The following is a 24,766-nucleotide window of genomic DNA, read 5'->3' as shown; positions in this document are numbered from 1 at the left end:
CAGTGTTTGGAGAAAGCATGGCTGTTGCACAAGCTCCTGGAAAGAAGAGTGGGACTGCCATTTCATCAAGCCCAGAGAACAAGGAATCTTTTCCATAGATCACTCTCAGACCTTCCAATGTAATGGAGATTTTCCGGCAGAGTTTCAGAACTGGTTGGTAACAGTGATCCCTGCTTTGTTTCCAATTTCTCACTATGGCAATAAGAATTTTTATCCTAAAACTGTCCCTTCTTTATAAATTATTGTGTATTTGTACATTGGAAACAGATAACCTGTTGTAAGTTTCACAGGTCCACAGACAGAGGGGAATTTTGCCTCAGGACAGACCACATCTGTAACTAATTGATTTTGATGAGACTTTGTACCTAATATTGTTACTGAAATGATTTAAGGCTTTTAAGATATTGTGATGGAATGAATGTATTTTCCATATGGAAAGAACATGTCTTTTGGGAGGTCTAGCAGGTGGAGTGTGATGGTTTGAAGTTTTATGGATCCCAGTAAAGATGTTCTTAAAGCTAATCCATTCCTGTGGGTGTGGACCCATTGTAAGGAAGACCTTTTGGTGAATAGGATCTTAACTTGAGATGTGACCAGCCTCATTCAGCCTGCGCCTTAATCCTCTTACTGGAGTCTTTTATATGAGGATAAAAGGCAGAGAGAAGACACAGGAAAAAAAGCCCTAGAGAAGCTAAAAGAGAAAAACCAGAGACACTGAGAGAGAAGCAGCCAGTAGCTGGAAGCAAGAAGATGCAGGAGAAAAGGCAGAGACCAGCAGACATCACCATGTGCTTGGCCTTGTGCAGAGGAGCTGAGAATCGCTTGTAGCCAGGCTTTGGAGAGAAGGAATCATCTATTGAGGCCTTGATTTGTATGTTTTCATGGCCTAAGAGTTGCAAGCTTTTAAGTTAATAAATACCCACTGTAAAAGCCAACCCATTTCTGGTATATTGCATTTTGGCAGCTTTAGCAAACTAAAACAGTTGCAGAAAAACATTTGATAAAACTCAGCTCCTCACACAAGTTAGAAGCTCTTAGAAAAATAGGAATAGAAAGGCATTTGCTCAACCTATTAGGAGTTCATGCAAAAAGGCCTAAGCAAACCTCACACACAACACAAGTAGTTCTGCTCTCAATGCACTCTGCTTTAAAATCAGAACAAGACAGCTACATTCACAACTTCTATTCAACATCGTGCTGCAAGAAATAGCTAGCACAGGAAGGCAAGTAAATTTTTTCTTAAATATAGAAAAAGTGGAAAGGAGGAAACAAATGTGTCACTTACACTTGATGTGATTATCCACATAGAAAAACCAAGAAAAAAGAAGTGACAGAAAGTTCTTAGAATTAGAGGTTCCCAAATATAAGCTCATGTTACAAAATCAAATGGATTTCTATAGACCAGAAATACACAATTCAAAAATTAATTTGAAAAATAACAGTTACGATGGTAAAAAAAAAAAAATAGAGGGAAGGAAAAGAAATAAAGAAAGAGAGAGAAAGAGATAGAGGGAGAGATGATTATTCAGAGAAAAAGAACCAACAGGATGGCAGGGGGTAGGAGTGAGGATTTATCACAGGCATTGGCTCATGCAACCATGAGGGCTGACAAATCCAAATTCTTTAGGGCAGGCCTCAAGCTGGAAGCTCTGATGACAATGTAGTATTTCTGTCTGAAGAAGAGGCAGAAATTCCTTTTTGACTTCTGAAATCCTCAATTCTGGCTTTAAGACCTCCAACTGATGGGATGAGAAGACTCCCCTCACTGCTGAGGGCAATCTCCTTTATTGATTGTAGATGCAATCAGCCATAGATGCCATCAACTGGCCATAGATAAAAATCCATCTACAAAATGCCCACACAGTAACAATCAAGCCACTGCTTGCTTGAACTTCCAACTGGACCCCATAATCTAACCAAGTTAATAAATGATATTTAACCATCATAGTACATAAGAATAAATCTAACAAAAGATATGTGAGGCCTGATGGGGAAAAAAACATAAAACTGATTGAAAGACATTTAAGGAAACCTAAGTAAATGGAAAGCTCTAGAAAGAAAGACTCAATATGGTAAAAATGCCTATACTCGGTGAAGATCAGTTGATTCAATGCAATCCAATCAAAATTCCAGCAAGTAGATCCATGGAAATTGACACATTGATTTTAAAGCATATCTGGAAGGGCAAAAGGTTTATCAGAACCCAGCCACTCCCAAGGATTTGCTCTGCAGGATGTCACAACTTAGTATAAAGCCAAAATAGTGAAGGGTGTAGTATTAAAACAAGAGTTAACAATAGAACCGCAGAATAGAATATACAGCTCAGAAGGAGACACTGCATGTAAAGGCAACTCTTAAGATCAGGAGAGAAAGAAATGAGCCTGGAGCAACTGGAAACATGCAAAAGAATGAAACTGGATCACTACCTCAAGCCACATACTAAACCAGTTACACAGATGAAAGACTTCATGTGAGTGTTGACTCCGTACAGATTTCAGAAGCCAGCAGAAGAAACCATCTTTATGAGTTTGCAGTTGTAAAAGATTCTCTAAATAAGGCATAAGAAGAGAAAATCAAATGGATATACTTACTGATGTCATTTAAAACTGTTCATCAACAGATGCCCTAGAAAGACTGGTGTTCTAGTTTGCCAGCTGCTGAAATGCAATATACAAGAAACAGAATGGCTTTTAAAAAGGGGAATTTAATAAGTTGCAGTTTACAGTTCTAAGACTGAGAAAATGTCCCAATTAAAGCAAGTCTACAAAAGTGTCAAAATTAAGGCACCAACCAGAAGTTACCTTCACTCAAGAAAGACTGATGAAGTTCAGGGTTTCTTTCTCACCTGGAAAGGTCCTTGGCAAACATGGCGATTATATTAGTTAGGTTTCTCTAGAAAAACAGAATCAACAGGGAACACTCACAAATATAAAATTTATAAAAGTGTCTCACGTGACCACGGGAACGCAGAGTCCAAAATCCACAGGGCAGGCTGTGAAGCCGACAATTCCAATGGAAGGTCTGGAGGAACTCCACAGAAGAGGCTCACCAGCCGAAGCAGGAAGAAGAGCCTGTCTCTTCTAAATCCTCCTTAAAAGGCTCCCAGTGATTAGATTAAGCATCACTCATTGCAGAAGACACTCCCCTTTGGCTGATTACAAATGGAATCATCTGTGGATGCAGCTGACGTGATCATGATTTAATTCTATGAAATGTCCTCATCGCAACAGACAGGCCAGCACTTGCCCAACCAGACAAACAGGTACCACCACTTGGCCAAGTTGACACATGAACCTGACCATTGCAGCAATGTCTTCAAGATTCCTCTCCAGGCCTCTTGCTTCATGAAGCTCCCCCAGGGGAATTCTCCTTCATCTCCAAAGGTCGCGAGCTGGTGGACTCTGTAGTTCTCATGTCTCTACTGCTCTTGTCATTCTCAAGCTTTCACCAAAATGCTTCCTCTTTTAAAGGATTCCAGTAAAGTAATCAAGACCTGCCTGGAATGGGTGGGGTCACATCTCCCTCTACTCAAGGTTAATAACCACAACTGGGTGAGTCACACCTCTGTGGAGATAACCTAATCAAGTTTCCAACCTAGAGTACTGAGTAGGGATTAGAAGACTGATTATGATTAAAACATAGCTTTTCTAGGGTACATAAATCCTTTCAAACCAGCACAGACTCCAAGGCCTTCAAGGAACACAGGGTTTCCCACACACTGAGAACCCAAGGCCTTTCATCCCAGAGAGCTTTGCAGTTGAGTGAGCACTTTCTCGTTCACAGACCACACGTTCCCGAGGAGGACCAAGGACTGCAAAGAAGTCCCCAGCCTGGCACTCCAGCTCTAAACACACAGAGGGGCCTGGTAGCCAGGTGAGGGGAGTGGAGGGCCCAATCTGAGGGGACGAGCTGGGCAGGGGAGAAACAGGCTGGAGCCAGAGGAGGCATGAGGCTCAAGCAGCCCTTAGAACAAGGAGAAAGGAGGAGCTGGTGGCTCATACCTGAGGAGACAGGCCCCCATGTGGTCATAAGTACCAGGGGCCCTGAGCCGAAGTCGGGAAATGGAAGCGTTCTCAGGACACTCCCATTTCTTAGAGCACATCGCCACCTGGTGTACAAAGTTCTGCTTACACGTCCCTGCTTAAACAGCTCTTTGGAGAGAGGTTTAAATTACATTCTTCACGGAGAACTACAAAAACAAAATAAAACACATCTTCTAACCCACCATTCACAGAACCACTGTTGACTTTAAAAAAAATACAAACAGAACAGACAGGTTGCTGAAGTTACCCCCGTCCGCTTGTCTTGACAACCTTCCCCCCATAACTTCCCCTGGGGAGGCAATTTATCCTTCCTCTAGCACTGATTATGTTCGTGGGAAGGAACCCCCTCTTATGCATGGGTAGGTGTCTTCTGAGGCCCACCTTACCCCTTACACTGACCGCACAGTCTGTGACTTTTTGCACTATCTATCTAGTAATTCTCGAAGACCCAAGTCCAGTGTGCCCGTGGGTGAACCATCATCCGTCTTCCCCCAGTCCATCTGGACCTCAGTGCTGGGCTGGGTCAGAAATTCCTGGTCAACAGGAGTGTGCAGCCAGCAGCTCCACCAGGCCCACACACTGCCCCTGCCCAGCCCCAGAAGCCCAGCAGAGGGATCCGGAAAATTCTTACCCCCATAGCAAGGACAGGGAAGACATGGGCAGGCCACATGGAGCCCCAGCTGGGCACAGCTCTGGGCACCTTCCTTGGCCTCTTTGTGCCTCCATGTCCCCACGGGTGGAATGGTGGTATAGGAATTAAATGAAGACATACTTGTCAAGTGCTTAGGGAGAGTCTGCCCGTCCCAAGTGCTGGGAACACAGCCGCTGTCATCATCATTATTATCGCGATTATTATTGTTAACAAAGCACAAAGTGAGGATTAAAAGACATGGCTTTTCTGGGGTCCACCACAGATTCAAACTAGCACAAAGGGCCTCCCTGCACCTTTGCCCACCCAGGAGGTCTGGGGATGATGGTGGATGTCAGAGAACAGGGATGACGACCATCCACCTGCACAGAGAATAGGAGGGAGGCTGAGGGCAAGCCAACACAGCTGCAAGGAGCAGTAATAATAACCTGCTCACCTTATGTCTTGGAGGCTCGAGTGAAATAAATGTCTGGGAGTGCAGTGCTAACAACCCAATGAAGGGGAAACTGAGGCACAGAAAAGCTGGTACTTGCCTCGGTTCACCCAGGTGTTAAGAAGCAGAACTGGGATTCAAACCTGGGCCCTGGCCCCAGAGCCCACACACCTACCCATTAGGCCATCCTCTGCTACCAGATTGAAATCCAGTAGGAACCTTTGGGGCAGGTGCTGCACTCAATTCTCTCTCCTTTGCCAGTTTTGAGCAAAAGTTAGGAAGCAATCAAACATCATTTGATCAACAAACACAGCTCATCTTCTGATTTCCTGCAGAAACCAGGGCGTGTGTGCTGACCTCGTCAACAGTGTGACTGTTTCTAACACTAACCTCTTTGTCCTCCAGAAGGGCAGGTCTGGACAGGGGACTTGCTTGAGCCCCTCGGAGGAGGTACCGACTCTCACCTGGACAGTCTACCTGTCTCACAAAGCCAAGTCTTTGCAGCAGGGCATGTCCTTGGGAGAACGAAACCCAAGTGATTCTGCTTTTGAAAATCCCTGCTAATTTTTGGAAAGCAATGTGTCTTCCAGGTGTGGCTCGGGAGTGGAAAGGTCACACACGGATTTATTCATCAGCCTTGCCACCCTTTCTCCTTCCCCAGCAAGAGACTACTGCTTGGAAACTCTCAGAAAGGAAGCGGTTGCCAGTGTGGTCTCTTGATCTGGAGATAGAGAGCTTCTGGTTAAAATGATTAAGCAAGAAACCCCCCGAGCCGAAAGCAGACAGGCGCACCTCCTCCACACCCCTGTGGTCTGCAGGCAGCGCTCCTCCCCTTCCCGTCCTGGCCCCTGACACCAGTCTCAGCACAGGGTGTAGAGGGCGCCTGCAGAACCTGGGCTCAGATCCCTGCGGCCCGACTCTCTGCTGTCTGCACCATGAGGCCGGCCTGTGCACTTCTCGGTCTCTGCTGCCTCATCAGGAGCATCACGGGGCGCCCTGCTGGAGGTAAGAGGAGGGCTTCCCCTCCCGCTCTTCTCCTGGGACTCAGTGCTCCGGCATCCCCAGGACGTTCTCCTGCTCCCTGGGGTGCCCGCTGACCCTGTTCCTGAGTTGTTCCCAGCGCACTTTCGACCTTGGTGGCACCAGGGACCTTGGTGGCACAGGGCTCCCCGCCCAACTGCAGAGGCTGAGGCCACCTTTTGTGGAAGGGCTTCAGGGAGAGGAGGGCCTGGGGACACCGCCAGCTCAGCCCTGTGGGCTGGACAAGGGAAGCTGGGCACGTGCGTCCTCCGTCCTCGCTGCGCCCGGCGGGGCTCTGCAGCCTGAGTGGGGCCGCCTGAGACAGGGCTCCCCACTTGCGCAGTTTCTATCTGATGGCTGCTCCTTCCTGTCCAGTGGCTGCTGTCCTGTGACTCAGCTTGAGGGAGTGTGAAGCTCGTCACCCCATCCCTCCTGCGTCTGCACCCTGGTCAGCGCTGGGGAGGGGAGAGGGCGAGAGGGGCCGAGGGAGACCAGGAGCCAGGTGGGGATGCCCACCAGCATGGAGCCCTGGGAGCTGACTCCAGGGAGCCTGGGTGCTGTGGGACCTGGAGGACCCACCCCATAACCCATGAGGAGGCAGGCGCCAGGCCCAGGCTCTGAGCAGGACGGGCCCAGAGGGAGGCTGGTTTCTGCCCTCCTCCCTCGCGGGAAGAGGCAACAGCGACAGGCCGAGGGTGCCCAGGTCAAGAGGATTAGGGCCAGTGGTCCGTGGTGGGTCCCACCCCCACAATTGTGAAATGGGCCTGAGCCTGGCCAAGGATCAGTGCCGGACTACAGGGCCCAGGCAGGTGGGGTGGGAGGGGACGACCCACAAGTACGTCTCCACCAAGTCCACATGCCTCGGGCCAGCCAGGGCCAGGGCTGAGGACAGATCAGCCCTCTGCAGGGCCCTGCCCCACCCCCCACCCCCACCATGCTCTCAGCCTGGCAGCCTCGGGCACCCCCTGGAAGTCCCTACCTTCTCCCTCTCCCTCTGGCCTCACAGGGGCCCCTCCTCCCAGGCCAGCCCTGTCCCCCCGGCCCCAGCCGAATGCCTGTTGCCTTCCTGTGCTCTGTCCCTCCCCGTCCAAGGGGCCAAGCCAGAGAGATGCTGGAAGTCCGGGCCAGAGGAGCAGGCGCCTTTGCTAGGCTCCAGAGAAGGGCAGCCTCGAGGACGGGCAGGCTGCTGCCTCAGCACCCACTGGCTGGGAGCTGACTTTCATCTTGACTGTGAACTGCTTTCAGAAGCAGCTTCTCTGTGCTTCAGTTTCCCCATCTAAAAAGATGGAAACAGTAGCAGGACAGCATGGGCTGCCCCGCTGTGAAGCCCTGGGTGACTGCTAGGTGGCATTTACAAGTGGCACTGCCCCCCACCCGGGTCCCCTCTCCCTTTCCCCAAGGACCTTCACAGAAGTAGAGGATAGTAGCCTCACCTTTCCCAAGAGAGAACATGGCAGAGGCCCCAGGCCTGCCCCAAGCCCCTCTGATCTGGACCCACCTCCTGGTCCAACCTGCTCCCTCCTCTGACGGTGTGTTCAGAGGTTCACACCCATACACATGGGGCCTTGGGGGCTCTATAGACCCCCACACCTTCTGCTGGGGACCCTAGAACATCACTAAGCCTCTGTCTCCCCATCCATGATATGGGTCATTAAAAAAAAAATTGCCTCCACCTTGGAGTTTCAAAAGGAATCAGGTCAGCATGCCCAGTGGGTCCTGGAGGGGGTCAGGGGCTGGCCCATGTGATGTGCTGAGCTAGCCACACACACAGGGTCTGGGGTGCCCTCCGCAGCCTCTCAAGCCTCCTGCTGCTCCTGAGTCACCAGGGTGGCAGGAGCTGCTCTTGCTTCCCGTATTTGACAACCAGCTGCCCAAGCAAGGACCTTGGGTTGGCTGTAGTCAGGGCACGGGAAGACCCCCTTCCCGTGGGGCTCGGGGGATGATGGGGACTCTCAGGGGGCGTCCACTGGCATCTCGCAGCTCTCACACCCGGAACTGGACCCCTCTGAGCCCCTCTGCAGTAGCTCCCCAGCCCCGGCCCTCAGAGCTCAGGAAATTGCGGCACTGCTTTCCTCAGACCCTCTTTGCAGCCCTTCTTTCTCAACCTACCTGTCTTCTTTTCTGGGAAGTGCCACTGGCTGACCTCAGCCTCACCCTTCCCCAGCCGAGCCTGCAGTTGGGGTGGGGGCGGGTCAGGAAGACCATCGGCCCCTCCCTCTACTTGCTGTGGGACATGCGGGTGGGGGTGCACATGGGTGACTCCCCAGGACAAGACAACAGTCATTCAGCTCCTATTCGTCAGGCACCTGATGGATGGATGGAGGGACATATGGACGGACAAATGGATGCATAGACACATGTGTCCCTCTGCGCAGGGGTGAATGCCATCCAATTAGGTTTTACTTCTCCTCCATAAGTTTTCAAAGCACAGGGTCTTCCACCTCCCTGGAACCTTCCACAGTCCTGCTCCGTGTGTCCTCCTGCCTCCCCTCTCTGTCCTCTCCCTTCCTGCTCCCTGGCTCTTAAGTGGCCCCTCTCATCTACTCACCATCTCCCACCCCAGGGTATCCCAGCTCTCCCCTCCCCAGCACCCAGGAAGCTGCCATAGGCCCAAAGCACTCCAGTCCTCTCCCATACCCCACCTCCCGCCCTCACACACCCCAGAGGGCTCTGACCTGGAACCTGCTCCTTGCAGACCCCATGTTGTGAGTCCAGACAAGGACAACCCCAGGGTGGGGAGACTGAGGTTCCCTGGCCCCTCTGCAGGGCCCACGTGGTCCCCAGTGCATCACGTGCTTTGTGAGTACAGGAAATCTTCCCCACAATCCTGTGAACAGGGTTTCTGTGGCCTGCGTTTTACAGATGAGGAAACTGAGGCACAGAAACACAAGCTGGCAAGGGGCAGAGACCCAGGATTGAGGCCTAGATCTCAACTCCATCCCTGGGCCCTGATGCACTCCATCTGGGTGAGGGATACCAAGTCCACCCTCCCCTCTCACCCATGGCCCCCTTAGGCTGGCCCTACCCCACCACCTCCCCCTGCCATCCCTGGGTGGGCTGATAGGCCTAGGAGCACCATACCACACCCAGGGAGACCACCCATGGTGGGGAGAGCCACCCTCCTCCTGGGGAGGGGCCAGGAACTGTTTCTTCAGGTGGCTGTGTCTGGGCCCCGGCAGGGACCACGGACCCACCCTCTGTGGTTTGAGATTTTTTTTTCCAATGGGAGCCATCCGTTTGCCCCCAGAGGCTGCCGCTGAACATCATGTGTTTGATGTTATATTTTGCAACAATTGCCCTGTTGCACGCCATTCACTGACAAACATGTTCACATGCTGCCTCCTACCTCCGTCTCCTGGGAGAGCAAGAACATGCAAGCTCAGAGAGGTCATGCAGCTTGGCCAACACGGCAGTGATTCCAGCTCTGGGTGTGCCTGTGGGTTGAGCCCAGCATCCTGTGTGTGCCGGAGGCCAGGAGACCCATGTGCTGTCCAGAGGACAGGTATCCACTCCTGTGCTCCCGAGAGACCCCCAGAACCCACAGAATCCACAGCCACGACCCAGGCTCAGTGAACTTGGATGGTGGCATGTGGGGGGAGCAGAAGGGCCTAGGCTTGGGGTGGGCAGAAGGTGGGTGCCAGCACCCCTGAGCTTGACCGGACCTGCTCTGCCCTGATCCTCAGGCAGTGAGTCCCAGGAGGACTGGGAGGACCTACGGTCTCCGCACCCAGCCCCTCTTCCCCTCCCCACCCCCTCAGGGCCCAATGGCCGTCAGCAGGAGAAGCCAAGGGGAGAGGAGCTTCCTGAGCAGGGAGCCCCCGCAGGTGACACGGGCAGGCAGCCATCCCTTCCTGTTAAGCCAGCACCTCTTACCCTGCTCAGGTTTCACAAGCCAGGGGTCTCAACTAGAATCCTCCTGGGCCTCACCTAGAATCCTCTTGGAAGAAAAGGACCCCAGCCCTTTCCCCACCAAACACAGGAGCTCCCCAGCAATGTGCCTTTAAAGTCATCGGGCTGATATGTGTGCTCATAACTTGTCAAAATGTCGAATCTAAATATCCTTCTTTTAGTATAATGTGTTCGCAGCAGAGTCAATTCAGGGGTCAAGAGTTCCAAACGTACATACGGAGTGCAACTTAAAGAAAATACTGGGAAACGTCATGAAAAATAACAGGACAATGTTGAAAACAATGTTTCTTAAGAAAAATACTAGAAACGCAATGTTAAGTCCATCACTGGGGCTGGCAGGACAGAGGGTGGCGGGACGTGGGGCGAGGGACAGACAGCTCATCCATGCACCCAGCGCTTGGCCGGGATCACAGTTCCAGGCCCCCAAAAGCTGCACGCACCCAGTGTGTCTTCATCTTTCAGAAAAGTCAGTTGAGGATGCATGCCCAAAGCTCTGTCAGGGGCCCACTCCTTCTCAGGGCGTCTGGCTACATTTGGTGGAGAGTCTAGGAAAGGTGGCATCCTGTCTAATCTACCCGTAGACACGTCACTGTTGCTGGAACCTCCCCTTTCCCAGCTTCAGTGCCGCCTGCTCAACTCTGGGTTGCATTTCCTCTGGGGAGTGTTTTTGTGAAGAGTGGGTCCTGATGAACAGGTATGGGAGCCGTGGTCTTCCACGGGCAGCTGTGGTGAGGGGGCAGGACTCAGAGATCCCGGGAGCAGGCTGCAGAAAATGCCGCTAAAGAGAAATTAGAGCAGGTGACTGGAGCTTCGGAGGCAGGGCAGGGTGAGGGGGCACTCTGCTGTGGGAAGAGGAACCATCTGCTAGTTATATGGAAAACTGGTATTTTTAAGCATTTAAAAAAAAAAGAAATCAGGACCTTTCCTTGCAATTTTGCTTCCCAGTCTGATCATTGTCAATTCCAAAGGAGTTCCTGGAATTCCTTGAACCATGGCACATGAATGTCAAAGGGGCTAGAAGTGGTGTGTGTGCAATCCCTTCGCTTCACAAAAGAAGGTGTGCAGGGAATTGGGCGCACAGGGACCCTGCCTCAGCCTCAGAGCCCTCTGGACGTCACTGGCTGCACTTTTTGCTGTGGGAAGTCCAGACCTGTTAAGGGTCAGGGCGTAGAAGGCAAAGGCACCATGTTTCACACACCTGTCCAGGTGCTCCCAACAGCTGTCCTCTACCGGCACTCTCTCCTCGGGCTCTGCCCTCATCTGCGGACGGGACCCTGCAAGTCCCTGGGGCTGAGCAGACAGCAACTGAGGTCAGTTGTAGCCACCCAGGGCCTTCCTAACCAACACCAGCTGTGCACCTGAATCCATGGCACACTGCATTCCGCACAGTGGTGCCCACGCCCCACCTTGTCCTGGAGACGATGTCTCTGTGCCCATGTGTGTCCCCCGAGGGTGGTGCAGAGCTCATCCTTCCTGTGAGGCTCACCCACTTCTCAGGCTGCAGCTTCTAGAGGACGCGGAGACAGGTGGCCGTGGTTCCTCCAGGAAGAGGTGACACAGGGAGGCCACACGAGCTGAGGGGCGTGTTGGATGCCCAGAGGAGCTCCTCTGTATTCCCAGGGAGGCGGCCCAGAAAGATGTACTGCATCTCAGGAAGACACTGCTGGGAACACTGGGAGGAGGATGGGAGGATGCACAGGTCAGGCCCAAATGCTTCCAGTTCCTCCTGGCAGCACCTACTGAGCTTCAGGCACCGTCTCTGCAGGAGGATCTCCTGCCTATCTGCATCCCCACTTCCCTCCATTCCACCCCTGCCTCCCCACCTCCACCTGAGGCCAGCTCTGCTCCACAATCTCCCAGCTCCTTCACCATCCCCTTCACACCCTCTTTTCCGAACCCACTTCCACGCCTGCCCCCATGTGGGTGCTCTCTCCCCAACTGGATGCCACGCAGAGCTTGGCCTGTCATCCCCATACCTCCCACAGCACCTGTTAGTGCACAGTTCTTGAGTGGGGATTAAAATGCTCCTTAGAATTTGGTAAGCCTGGGTTTCACCTCTCACCACGACAGGTCTCAGTCTCATCTGTGAAGTGGGTCAGCTCTCCGAAAGGCCTGCTCTGACTCTCATGGCCCCTCTAAGACTCCGCTGTGCACGTCAGAAATCCCAGATTCCCCTGAGGACCTGAAGACAGCCCAGGGGTCCCTCGGGGGTGGAGGGAGATCTTCCAAAGGGTTCCTGCAAGGCGTCTGCAGCACTGGCTGAGGCTTGGCCCAGGGGCAGGGCTCTCAGCCTGAGGTTTGGCTGTGGGTTTTCCTCCCAAAGGCAATTCGCCACTTTGGGGATGGTTTTTCTTAGAGGAGCCTTCTCCTAGTGATTCCTCTTGGCAAATCATCCTAAAAAACGTTTGACATTTAACCTTTTAGTTTAAACTAAAAACAGAGCTTTTAAAGTTTCGTTAGACAACTGCGAGACCACATGAAGGTTTATTGCCTCAAAGCCTATATTTAAGAAACACGTAGATAGATAAAAATAAACCAACTTCAGTACTTTTTGTAACACTTTTGTGACCTTGCAGGAATCCTTTAGGAACTACCATCACGTGTCTGGAAGAGACATTCGTCTGAAGCTCAGCATGACCTGTTTCACGTCGTTAAAAAAAAAATCTGTTAAATTCAAACAAAGTGAAGTCTAATACATCTTATTTCAGAACAGTTAACAGTAAAAATCATTCATGATTTTTAAAGTTTTTATTATATTCTTCTGCATTTTTCTAAATCTTTCCCAAAGACAAACTTATAATCAGAAAAGTAGTAAATGTAGTCTTTACTAATAAAAAAAAAAGTGGATAGCCGTTTTCCTTCAGGAACAGAAGAAAAAGGAAACCGTGGGCACAAATGCTCTCACGGCACCATCAGGTCCAGTGTAGGCTGCAGCCACAGGCATAAGCTAAGCTGGTTTCCAAAGCAGGCTTCTGTCAGAAACCACCAAGCATCAACCTCTGCTTCCTGTCCTCCCCCAGTGCAAGGAAGATGGCGGGGGGGGGGGGGGGGGGGAGTGTTGGGTTGGCATTAGGCCCCTCTTTCCTTCACCTTCCCCCTTTTACCTTTCTCACTGTTCCCCCCTCCTCCCACTCTTCAGGCCTCCTTTCTCTCTTCCTCCCTTGCTCCCTCCTCCCCCTCCTCAGCCCCTTCCCTCTCCACTGCCTGGGGAAATGCAGGTTCCAGACCCACCAAGCCCAGCCCAGGGGCTCAGGGAAGGAACAAGAGGTATGGTCGCTTGCCTCCCAGGGGCCTTTGGCACAGCTTCCCCCTGACTCTGCAGGAATGCACTGACGAGAGCTGCACTCCCCAAAGGAAGGTCCCAAAGGGCGCTCCTGGTTTTCTGTGGGATGGCAGGCCAGGCCCCTTGGACTGCCCGCCAAGGGGCCCTGCAGAGGAAATCTGTTTGCGCGAGTCCCCTGCCATGTCCGGCTGCTGCCCCTCCTTACCTTCCTGAGGCTCTCAAGAAAAGACCCACAGGAGCGCTCTCGGCCCTGGGTCAGGGTAGGGGCCACATGCACTCCAGGGCCAGGCACTGGCTCCCAGGGAGGCAGCCTGCATTCCCAGCCCGCTCTTCTCATAGAGTGACAGCCCTGTTAGGGGCTCCCAGCTGCCCCAACACCCTCGATGTCCCCCAGGAATGGGCCCAACTCTGTCAGTAGGGCCACAGGGGCACACCCACACCCTCCATGGGCTCCCATCCCCACACTAAGGCCTCCACCTGTCTGTGGTCCCCTCCCTGGCCCCCTCTGGGAAGGCCTCTGGCCTGTCCACTAGGCACCCAGAAGATCCTTCTGTGGACTTGGGTCATCCCCACTCCTGCTTACAGTTAACATTTCCTCAGGGCTGGGGCTGCCAGCGCTCAGCACTCCCAAAGCCCGGCCCCTGGCCGTCACATGCCACTGATCACTCTGACCCTCAGACCTCGAAACTCAGAGCTTGGCTGCCTGGTGCCACATCCACAACAGACACTGAGCTGCCACCTCCTGCTGCCCCGTGCGCCCATCACGCCAATGTCCCAGTCTTCCCGGAAAGGGGCATCCAGGGGGTGCAGAGCTGGGGTTCCCAGGACAGGGCTGTCCAGCAGGGCCCTGCACTGGCCCACCCGGGCCCCTGAGCACTTGGAACTGACCTATGTGACTGAGGAACTGAGGTTTCACCTTATGCAATGGTATTTAATTTTACTTAATTTTAGCTGATTCCATAAAATAGCCGCATTGGTCAGCGCCAGCCTAAGATACAGCACAGTGCTGGGCATCACTGGCACACAAATAGTTCGGTAAGATCTGAGGAAACCCTGAGTAAAGAACCATTTTACAAATCTGAAAGCTCCATTCCTCCTTTTCCTGCCCCCCCCCCCAATTTATTTAGATTTTCAAAACTTGTAACTCTTGATCATCTAATACACAAATAATCCGTGTTGTTGTAGAAAAATTGAAAATACAGAGAACCCTAAATTCAAGCCACCCATAAGCCACCAAGGAAAGGCCCCAGGCACTTTTTATTACATGTAGCCCACAGGGTCTTTTCCACTCATGCTCATATTCACTCATATTTACTAATAATTAAATCCAAACCCGGTAACCCGACTTACTTGGCCCTGCTCCCTTTACTTCCACACTGCAGCCCCTCTGGTCTCCTGGACTTCAGACACCAAGCCCGCTCCTGCCCATCACCAGCCCATGGTCTTTCCATTCAGATTGGTTCAGGCGTGGCCTTGGCAATTCTCCCCAGCAATAGTCTGGGGGTCTCCCTGCCTAACTTCTCTTGGAGCTCCAGGAATTTTTCTTTCTTATTCATAGAATATAAGTTTCAGCAAACATAAGGGGCTACTAACCCAGAACCTGGCAGGTCAAGGAAGGTTCTGGAAGGTGCTTGGCAAAAGTTGGTGAATAAGGTGAACAAAGTTAATGAACAGCTTGCACATTCATTTCAGCAAGATGGTTCTGACCTGAGCGGGACCATCAAGAAAAGGGGTCCTTATGTCTACCATGGCTCTGCCCCGTGGAAGCCAGGGGGGCTGTAGTATCAGGAGTCACTGGCTCAGCCTGGCTCTGGTATAGATGCCAAGGGACCTATTTGGGAGAAGCCCCTCTTGTTGTTTCCCTCACCTGTTGTCCAAATACGGGCCTTCTCAGTACGGGAGACCATGGCATAGGTTAAAGAAACTAGCCCATCCATCCCTCTGTCCATCTATCCATCCACCACAGGCTCCACATGCCCAGCTCCGGAATGGGAACTGCATGGGATCCAGTTTTACCCCTCCTGACCCCCACTCCCAGGGCTCCTGAGATTCCAGGACAGAGAAGGCCTGTGCCCAAAGAACTCAGTGGGGGCATCACCCAGGGGCACCGGGAGCCCAGCACTGTGGGAAGCTGTGGGGAGGTCAGGCTGAACCCCACTCAGAGTCAAAAGTTGGAAATAACCTGAGTCCTGAGCACAGTGTGGGCAGAGATATGGGGAAAGGTGCTGAATCTTATCTGGCACTGTGCCCACACAGCCTTCCACCCACAGCACCTGATCCTCAGCCTTGAACATGAGACTCCATGGAGGGCAAAGGGTGGGAGAGGAAGCCCACCTGTGAGGAGTAAGGGAAGCTGGGCATGATGTGAGGTATGATACCAGAATTGCTCCCCAATGACAACAATGGTCTTGTGTGTCTGTGTTTCTCTTTTAGATTTTTGCTCCCAGGACCTTATCTCAGGTGCAAAGCCAGGATTTCCTACAACCATAAAAACCAATGACCCAGGAGTCCTCAGAGCTGCCAGGCACACTGTCGAATGGTTCAATAACTGCACAAATGACATCTTTTTGTTCAAAGAGTCCCACATCAACAGAGCTCTGGTCCAGGTGAGGGTCCCTGTCCAGATGACAACCTCAGTCCAGGTGAGGGTTCTGAATCGGGTAAGAACCCCAGTCCAGCTGAGGGCCCCAGTCCAGGTGAGGACAGTCCAGGTGAGGACAGTCCAGGTGACAACCTACACAGCAGCTGTCACTTAGACAGGGTCGTCACCTGGACTGGGGCTCTCAGCCGGACTGGGGCTCTCAGCACACTATCCTGAGACCAATACACCATGGGCACTGCTCCTGGACAGCTCAGCCTCCCCCAAAAAATGCTCACCTCAGCAACTCTCCCACCTCTCCTGATGCCCCTGGTTTCGGGAAAAGCCACCCACCTTCCACCTGTGCCAAGTAACCCAAGAACTCATCCTTCTGTGTTCCTCAGATAGTGAAAGGCCTGAAATACATGCTCGATGTAGAAATTGGCAGAACCACTTGCAAGAAAACTGGGCACCCATGTCTGGACAACTGTGACTTCCAGACCAACAGCACCTTAAAGCAGGTATGGTCACCTGCTCCTCTCCTCCCCACCCCTCCTCCTTGCTCCCCAGGGCTTGGGAAAACACCCCCTCCACCACAGCTCTGACCCCAAGGCTCCTAGCTTCACTCCTGAAGTAGCTGGGTCTCTCAGCATGCCTATACAGCCCAAGGCTTTGGGGAAAAGTTTCAACTCCTAAGAGAACATGGGGTGAGGTGGGAAGGCAAAGACACTGCATCTCTCCAACTGCATGCTGCCTCTCCACCTAAAGGGCCACATCTCCAGGGAACAAACACTTCAGGCTGGGTGGAAGGGGCTGAGAGCAAAGAGGGGCTTCTGATAATCCAGAAAGTCTTTATTTATCTATACACACACATACACAGAGGCAGAGAGGAGCACTCTCTGGGGGCAGTTGACCAAGTCCGGAAGATTCTCGGTGATTCCTTCTGCTTGCAGACTTTTGGCTGCTACTCCGAGGTCTGGGTCATCCCCTGGCTCCACAAGTATGAGGTACCTGTCCTCCGCTGTCACTGAGCCCCTCCTTACCAAGGCTACAACATGGGACAGATGTGCGGCTACTCTCCCTCTTCGTGTCACCCTCTGGCTGTCACCGTGCTCTGGAGTCTTCTGAAACAGGATCTCATGTGTGAGCAGAATGGGAGGGCAAATGAGCTCATGACACAGCACGAGGAGGCAGCAGCCCACCCAGCACCCAAGCTCATTCTAGCAACTTTGCTTCTAGATAGAACTCATTTCACAGATCCCATGCACCTAGATCTAGGGCCTGGTGTAGAAGGCTGAGTTCCTGGATGGGGATTATTTGAGTCAGGGGTCGGGCACGAATCCTGGCCTTCTGAAGGATGTCAAGGTGTGGGTTTCCCCTGCCCCTGACCATCTGCTGGCCACAGGTCTGCAGATTTGAGTCCCTAGGACAGTGTTTGACCTGCGTAATAGTCACAGCACTAGGGAGGGGATGAGCCTCCTCCTGACCACCTTGACCTCTCAGGGATAGACAGTTATGAATAAAGATGAACAAGGAAAGCCACGCCTGTGCTCTTCCTTTCCAAATGCCCGGTCAGGAAGGTGGGGAAACACCATGAGGATCTTCCTCCACAAGTAGTCAGAAGAGTTGTTTCCAGAAAGCCATTCAGAGACTTCTCCAGTGATTAGCTTCTAAAACACATAAGAGGTCAAATGCCTGAGGCAAGCAGGTCTGTGCCAACACCACTCGCCGGTGGGACAGGCAGCCAACCCCCCTCAGGGATCACTGTCCACCTTTGTTCCACCTTACCCTGATGCTGGCAGAGGGACCCCAAGAGTGAATGGCCATCAGCCGGGTTCTCTCAAGAGTGTAGAAATGCTTACCACAAGCAGGGACCCCTTGGGCAGCCGGGGGTGGGGCTCCCTACAGACCCACTCAGAAGACACAGGCCCACTGCAAATAAGGCTAAGAAAGGGGGCTCATTTGAGCGCACGTTGAGGGCTCAGGAGAAAGAGAGACCACTGCAGGCTGGAGGGTGCCAGGGTCTCTTGGAAAAGACAGGCTTTGAGCTTGAGCCAGAAGTGCAAGGCTGCACCACAGAGAAGAGACTCCAGGAGAATGCAGGGGCTGGGACAGGCAAGGCCGGGGACAAAAAAGATGGCTCTTCCAGCTGTCTGTACCTGAGTAAGCCCAAGTGCCTCTCATTGGCACTTAGCCCCCCCACCCGTGACAAAATAGAGCACACAGGCAGACAGCATATATTGTCACCTGCAAAAACTATGGATTCGATTGCAGGAAACAAAAAATCTGTTTTAAATGCATATGGCAGTTTAGCAGTCTTGACCTTGAGCCACACGCTCAACATTTGATTTCCTTCAGTTATAAAATTAACTATAATCCCAAACTCTCCTGTACTTCTGCTGCCTCGATTCACCTTCTAGGCATTGAATCCAAGATGGGGGTGAAAAACAATGCTATAAGACATTTAATTAAAAGGCTTCAAGTCAACCCTTTCTACAAAGGATAAATGAGCTTATCCCAGCCCTGTCAGTCCCTGACATTCCCAACGTGGCTCAAACCTGACAGTCAGAGAGCTTTGTAGCCATCAGAGCCTTAGAACATATCTAGAGGGCCCAGCTGCACCACTAAAGGGATGAAATCCAAACCTGAACCCATCAAGGTCAGGTCACCTCGCCTTGCCTCTCAGCATCAGAAAGGCACATATAGGTACCCAGGGCAGAAGCCACAGGCTAGAAAGCAGTGCTGGCCTGCACAGAATTGGGGCTCCCCTTCTCCCAGCCAGGCCTTCCCAGGACAGGAGGACTGGGCTTGTCTTCCGGCTGTTTCACTGTAGGAGAAAGGAAACAACAAATCCTGATCTGACACCAGGAACATGTACTCAAAATCCTCAGGTTTGAAGAGTAACCTTGGACTCAAGGTTGTCAAGACATTATATGGGGACAGGTATTTATCCCACCCTATCAATTTAAAAAGAAAGAGAAGTCTTAAAATTAAAGAAGCCTGTTAACTGTGTGGCTCCGACCCAACACTCAGCCCATCTTTAAACAGTCTCTGCATGGGGAGGCCCTAAGCAGGATCTGCGGAGGGCAGTCTTCTTCCTGGCGTACCACGAAGGCTCCATGCAATGACACGCAACCATTTTCATTGTTTTGAAGCTGTTCCATGTGCTATACATCCCAGAAAAAGTGTTTCTAACTTAAGTAACGCTTAAGCCAGAGACAGTGATACAAAAAGGGAAAGCACATGGCCCTGACATCAAGTTAAGCAGGTGTGCTACCCATGGCACAGTACCTGAAACCAGCCAAGCCACGTGCACACACGCCGCCCCAGGCACCAGGGAGGAGGTCACCAGACACCGCAGCACATGCAGCCATGCAGACCAATCACTCACTCCCTTGTAACTCTCAGCTCAGACAGACTGTTCAGGCAGGTGTGGCATACCCAGGGCCGTCTCAGGGGAAGGTGGGTAACTCCAAGACCATGGTAGGCTTAACTTCTTGCTGGTAGCAGATGTCAACCACTGATGCCTGAATTCCACACTTCCACTCCCATTTTATTCAGTTTTTAAATTGATTTGTCAGCTTCCCCCCAACAGACTGACACCAGAAGAGAGGGTATCATCATCTATTTTTACTGTCACTGAGAAAATTGGGTATAGATATCCAGAACTCTAAGTTGTAGCAGAATTCTGATGAAAAAGAAGAAATGCTTCCTTTCAAGGTCTTAGCCTAGCCATACCAGAGTCAAAACTGCAACTGAGAGGCCTGCACTGTGGATGCTAACGCTTTCCTTGGTCATGCACTTCATGTACTGAGCGTGGCTGCGAGTCTCCAATGTGGTTCAGCTCAACTCCTCTTCAGATTGCAAACGGACCCAGGCCACAATGATACTGAGAAGCTGAGCCCCACTGCTGCCTGCAGGAACCACTCCAAGACCCTGACAGACGGGGGCAGGAACCACACTGCCTGCCCTGAGCCCTGCGGTCCCGGAGATACCTCCCTGTCTCCCTCATGTCCTAGCATCACACACTGACTCAGTCATCCCTGGGGGCCTTGCTCAGCTGTGGCCTGTGCCCAGGCAGATGGCTCTCCCTCAGAGCCTCAGGTCCCCCATCTGTAAATCAAGGCAATGGCTCCTTGTCCCATGGTAAGAGTCAGTGTAGGTGAGAAAACCTTCAGAAATAAAGACGGGTGTGTTGAAAATAAAAATCTCAAAATGAGGATCAATGTCTATGGGAACTGAACTCCAGAGGAGTTTTTTTAATAGAGAAGAAAGAGACACACAATGAATCACTTGGTTTAACTTAAAAAGCATGTTGGTAATTTATATAAGAGCAAATTCTTTTTTATGCTTACTACAAAAGCACAGCACATATTTAAACCTAATAACAAGGCTACAGCTTGCACATTACTTTGCCCAATTACCAGATAAAACACAGGAAATGACACTCTAAGTCAGAAAATCACGAGTCAAGGTCAAGCCTCTTTTGCTGAAAACTGTGAAAACCAATTTAGCTGCTTTTCTGCATCAGTGAAAAACAAGCACTAAAAACAAAAGCCCTCTGTTCTCTGCCGAAGATCTGAGAAAGGAACTCACAGGCCCAGCACATTTAAACTGCTTTTATGAGTGCACCCAATATAGCTGAGGCACAATATTAGCTACTAAAACTAGCAACTTGCTCCAGTAATGCAATACACATTGCAATTTAAAAATCACCTAATTAATAAAAACTCGACTTTCCTTCCTATAAAGTCATATAAACAACACTAACAGGAGTTCACTGGTACCATGTGGGTGCCTCAAGCAGGCTGAAGACCTTCCTGGCTCTAGTTCTGCTGGTTCCCCACCAAGTCAGCCCCACACAGGGCAAGGTGGCAGGGTCCACCAGCATCCACATTTCCAACACTTTTGCCCCCTAAAATGAGGCCTGACCAGCAAGTGGGGGTGTGGGGGGTGACGGGTCTATTCCGGGGAGAAGGAACAGAGGGGTAGACAGCCAGTGGACAAGACCCAAAAGACACAGGTGTCACAGCTGCCAACGGTCTCTGATTTCTAATGCCATCACCTGTTTAGACACGTGTCTAAAATACACTACAGACAAGGAAGGTGGGGGGACCTATTAGTCCCATTTGATGGGCTGAAAACCAGGGGAGAAGATTAACATCAATGTCCTCAAGAGCAACATCGGGAGGCACGACGCTAGGATACTCCCTGAAGGTGGGTGGCAAAGTGGGTGGGCCTGAAACTTTCCTTCCAGAGAAAATCCAACAGATTTGCTTGTCACCAAAACAAAAACCTTTATATCCACACTTGCTGCCATTACATTTTCAGTCACTGTATTTTAAAGCAGAGAAGGAATTTCAGACAGGACCATAAAAAAGGTTAATCAGCAGAGAAAGAGATTTAATTTGACCATTATTCCATGGACCTCCCTGACAAAACCACAACCAGTGTGTAGACAAGTTGACAGCAACTCAGAGCCTCAAGTGCTTGAGAAATCATGACATTAGAACACACCATTGGTGCCACCAGGCCAAGAGGGGATAGGGAACAAAGGTGCATGTGCAGGCCCTCCCAAGTCCAACTCTGTGGTGCTGAGTCCCTGAATCATTTAGCTCCAGCATGGCAAGTGGTCTACAGGAAGAGACCCAGTGAGGTCTTCTCAGAGTTGTCAGAATACCCTTTCTTAGGCATCTGCGGCCAGGTCCTTGTTTGTTTCTAACAGGGACCAAGGAGTCTTAGGAGTCCCTGGCACAGAGGGAATCCGAACCGGCAGGAGTGGTGGATGCTGCTTTCCCTCCTCACTAGGGAAGGTACACCAGTTCTTGGTCTGCACAGTGTCCACCAGTGGCCTCAGCACACTTCTGCACTGTCTTCCCACTGCCCATTCCAGGCACACCCAAAGATAAGCTATTACCCCATCTTTACAGCAAAGTCACTGAAGCAGGCAGGACAGAGACAGAAGCATAAACAAGATCCCTGAGCAGCTCCCTACTACTCTACCCACCAAACCCTGAGCCCTGGTAAAAGTGTATGAAGTGTTCCACCTCCTAGAAAACAAGTCTACACTGACAGCTTTTTTAAAAAAAAGAGAAAATGGCTTTACAAGGATTTATCTTCCACAGTAGATACATGTCCCTTCAAATAGAAAGCCGGACAAGGTGGGGGTAGGATAGACAGGTAAACATGGACAACGAGGCGCTCACAGCTCCCACAACCAAACAGCCCTCCCCAGATGCCAGCAGCCTGACGATGCTCTAGGGGACACATTCTGGCCAGCTCCAGCAGCTCTGGGGGAAGGAGCGCCAGTTAAACCAACTCAAGACTGAGCCTGCAGATGAATGGGGCCTGGAAAGAGCCTAGGTACAGGTGCCCATTGTGCTCGTGCACTTCACTGACGTAACTGGCTACCACCCCACTGGGGTCATGCAGGCTTCTCCGGAAGGCCCCGCTGTCGCTGAGTTCCAGGACAAGGCTGTACCGCGGCACAAGCTTCATCACCGTATCCCGACTGAAGAGCTGGAAGGAAAGCACAGAACAAGGAACTCAAGGTGAGCAGCCTGACCACACAGCCAATTCCCATGTGATGATAGTATGTTCCCCGCCATACCCAGGAAGGATGGGCTGAGACGAAACTCAGCCCAGCTCAGCTGCCAGTCCACAACTGCCCACCATACAAAGAGGCCCTCTGCAACTCAGATCCAAAGATGCAAGGATACCCTGGCCTGAGAATGGCACATTAAAGGATAGACAGCAAATTTTCTTGGGCCTGGCTGAACACAGAGAAATCCAAGTCCATCTGAGGAGGACATGATGCCGAATGTGAGGTGCCACCAGAAGGCTGGGCCAGCACCAGCACAGCTTGACAGATATAAATGTCAATTCCTGGGATTAGGTTTAAATATTTCAAATGTGCAAGGTTCCAAATGGATAACTGAGTAGTTCATATAAAAACAAATCTTTTAGGGCTGAATGGGCACGTATGCACCCCATGAGATAAGGCTCCTGTAAGAAGACCCCTCAGCCCCAATCTGTGAGGACTTCTGTTTACTCAGCACTGGTTGGAGCACAGGCTAAGGGCTCAGGCTTGGATTCTGGGAGCAATCAGACTTCGGAGGGTTAAAGAGAGAAACCAGGTAGCAAGAGTCACAATTTCTGGCAGAGCAGGATGATAGCTAAGAAATTATACAAAAATACACTATTGCATAAGACAAATGAATGAAAATTAGTATGCAGATTTATATATATATATATATATATTTTTTTTTTTTTTTTTTTTAGAGAAGGAAGGAAGGATAGAAGGAAGGAAGGGAGGAAGAAAGGGAAACATCTTTTAAACATTTTCTTGTTTTTATTGTATTTTGTTTCTCCGTTTTTGTTACATGGGCTGGGGCCGGGAATCGAACCGAGGTCCTCCGGCATAGCAGGCAAGCACTTTGCCCGCTGAGCCACCGCGGCCCGCCCCAGATTTATATTTTTAATGTAAAGAAAATATCCAAATAATCCAAACGTCTAATGAGTAATGTCTCCTAGTCACAAGAAAGTCTCAAGCAGACATACGAGTAAACTACAGTGCTAGGGTAAAGTTGCATTTTACTTCAATCTATCCCAAAAGGCTCTTGTGATCCCTGAAATGCTGTCTCCCACTATCCTGGACCATCTAATCCCTGAGAAAGTTCACCCTTCTCATTACTTCAACTTTTTACTTTCCCAAGAAGTTCTCACTCTCAAATCTCTACCCCTATTTCCAACCCCCAGTGCTAGATTCCTCAGTGCCACCCAGACTTTCTAGCTGTACTTTCCCAATTCAGCAGAGAGGACCCCTTCCACCCAGCTGGGTAATCCACGATCCCTGGGTTCCTGTCCTCCTGCACCTGACAAACTCCCTCCATCACTGTGTCCTGCCATCTCCAAAATATGTTGGTATTGGACTAGAACTGGAGGTGTCAGAGTGAACTTGTGGAGCACAGGTGTAAGTGGATATGGACATGTATATTAAAACATACGAACACACAGGCACATGCTCACTTGCTGTGTCCACTGAAGACATGTGGGTCTGTAACCCCCAAAAGCAACAAGTACACTCAGCATCCCAATCCCTTCCAGAAGAAACCAGGCTCCTAGGAGAAATAGCTGACAGCAGACCTGGGGCAAGGAAAGTACAAGACAAGGCTGTGGTGCCTAGAACAGCAAGTAGTGCCTTGGGGAACTACTCAAAAAGTGATGAGATGTGTCCAAAGGTCAAGGAGCCACATGGAGGGGCCCCCATAAGCCATACCTGGACAATTCGAGTATCAAAATAAATAATCACAGCCACAGATTATAATCCATTGGATAAAGTAGGGAACCGTAAGATCATATGATTAAATTAGTTATAAAATATTCATTAAAAACAAATGGAGAAGGAGAACTGAGCAGCAGCAAAACCTGGCCTTCTCCAGCATCAGGTGATCAGCTACCTCCCCCAGTGAAAACAGGCACCACCTGACAGGTGAGAAGACCACAACCTCTACTCCAGTAGGGTTCCTGCCAAAGATGCATTACCTATGCCTCATCATGAACAAACATCAGATAAACCCAAAGTGATAGATGGTCCAAACACAACAGAAACTGGGCAGCTGTTCCACACTGAAGGAGAAAAAACTTGTTACAGCTAAATGCAGTGCTGGGTCTGGGTTAAACCCTACAGTCATTAAGGGCATGCCTGGACAGCTGGAGGCATCTGAGAGGGGTCTGTGGTCTGGTTAGCAGCCACGTATGCCTGTGAATTTCTTGATTTTGTGAATTTGGGTGGTTAGGAAGGAAAATACACACTAAAGTATCTGAAGATGATGGGGCCTCGTGGCAGCAA

The 24,766-nt window shown here is 50.9% G+C and overlaps 2 protein-coding genes across 2 annotated transcripts in view; one reads left to right on the top strand and one right to left on the bottom strand.

Moving 5' to 3' along the window:
- The first annotated feature begins 5,955 nt into the window (after positions 1-5,955).
- Positions 5,956-17,453, top strand: CST7 (cystatin F). Its single transcript, XM_077114301.1, has 4 exons — positions 5,956-6,130; positions 15,771-15,943; positions 16,320-16,436; positions 16,869-17,453. Exons 1-4 carry the CDS (start codon positions 6,061-6,063, stop codon positions 16,944-16,946), a joined length of 438 nt encoding a protein of 145 aa, XP_076970416.1. The 5' UTR covers positions 5,956-6,060; the 3' UTR covers positions 16,947-17,453.
- Positions 17,454-21,293: 3,840 nt separating this feature from the next.
- Positions 21,294-24,766, bottom strand: part of APMAP (adipocyte plasma membrane associated protein) — a 49,721-nt gene continuing 46,248 nt past the window's right edge. The window contains exon 9 of the mRNA XM_077114286.1: positions 21,294-22,434. Within this exon, the coding sequence (XP_076970401.1) occupies positions 22,225-22,434 (210 nt within the window). The 3' untranslated portion in view covers positions 21,294-22,224. The remainder of the gene's footprint in view (positions 22,435-24,766) is intronic.

Source organism: Tamandua tetradactyla, chromosome 1 (assembly GCF_023851605.1).
Source record: "Tamandua tetradactyla isolate mTamTet1 chromosome 1, mTamTet1.pri, whole genome shotgun sequence".
Lineage (NCBI taxonomy): Eukaryota > Metazoa > Chordata > Mammalia > Pilosa > Myrmecophagidae > Tamandua > Tamandua tetradactyla.
The sequence above is the reverse complement of the archived record's forward strand: the minus strand, read 5'-3'. Positions and strand labels throughout refer to the sequence as shown.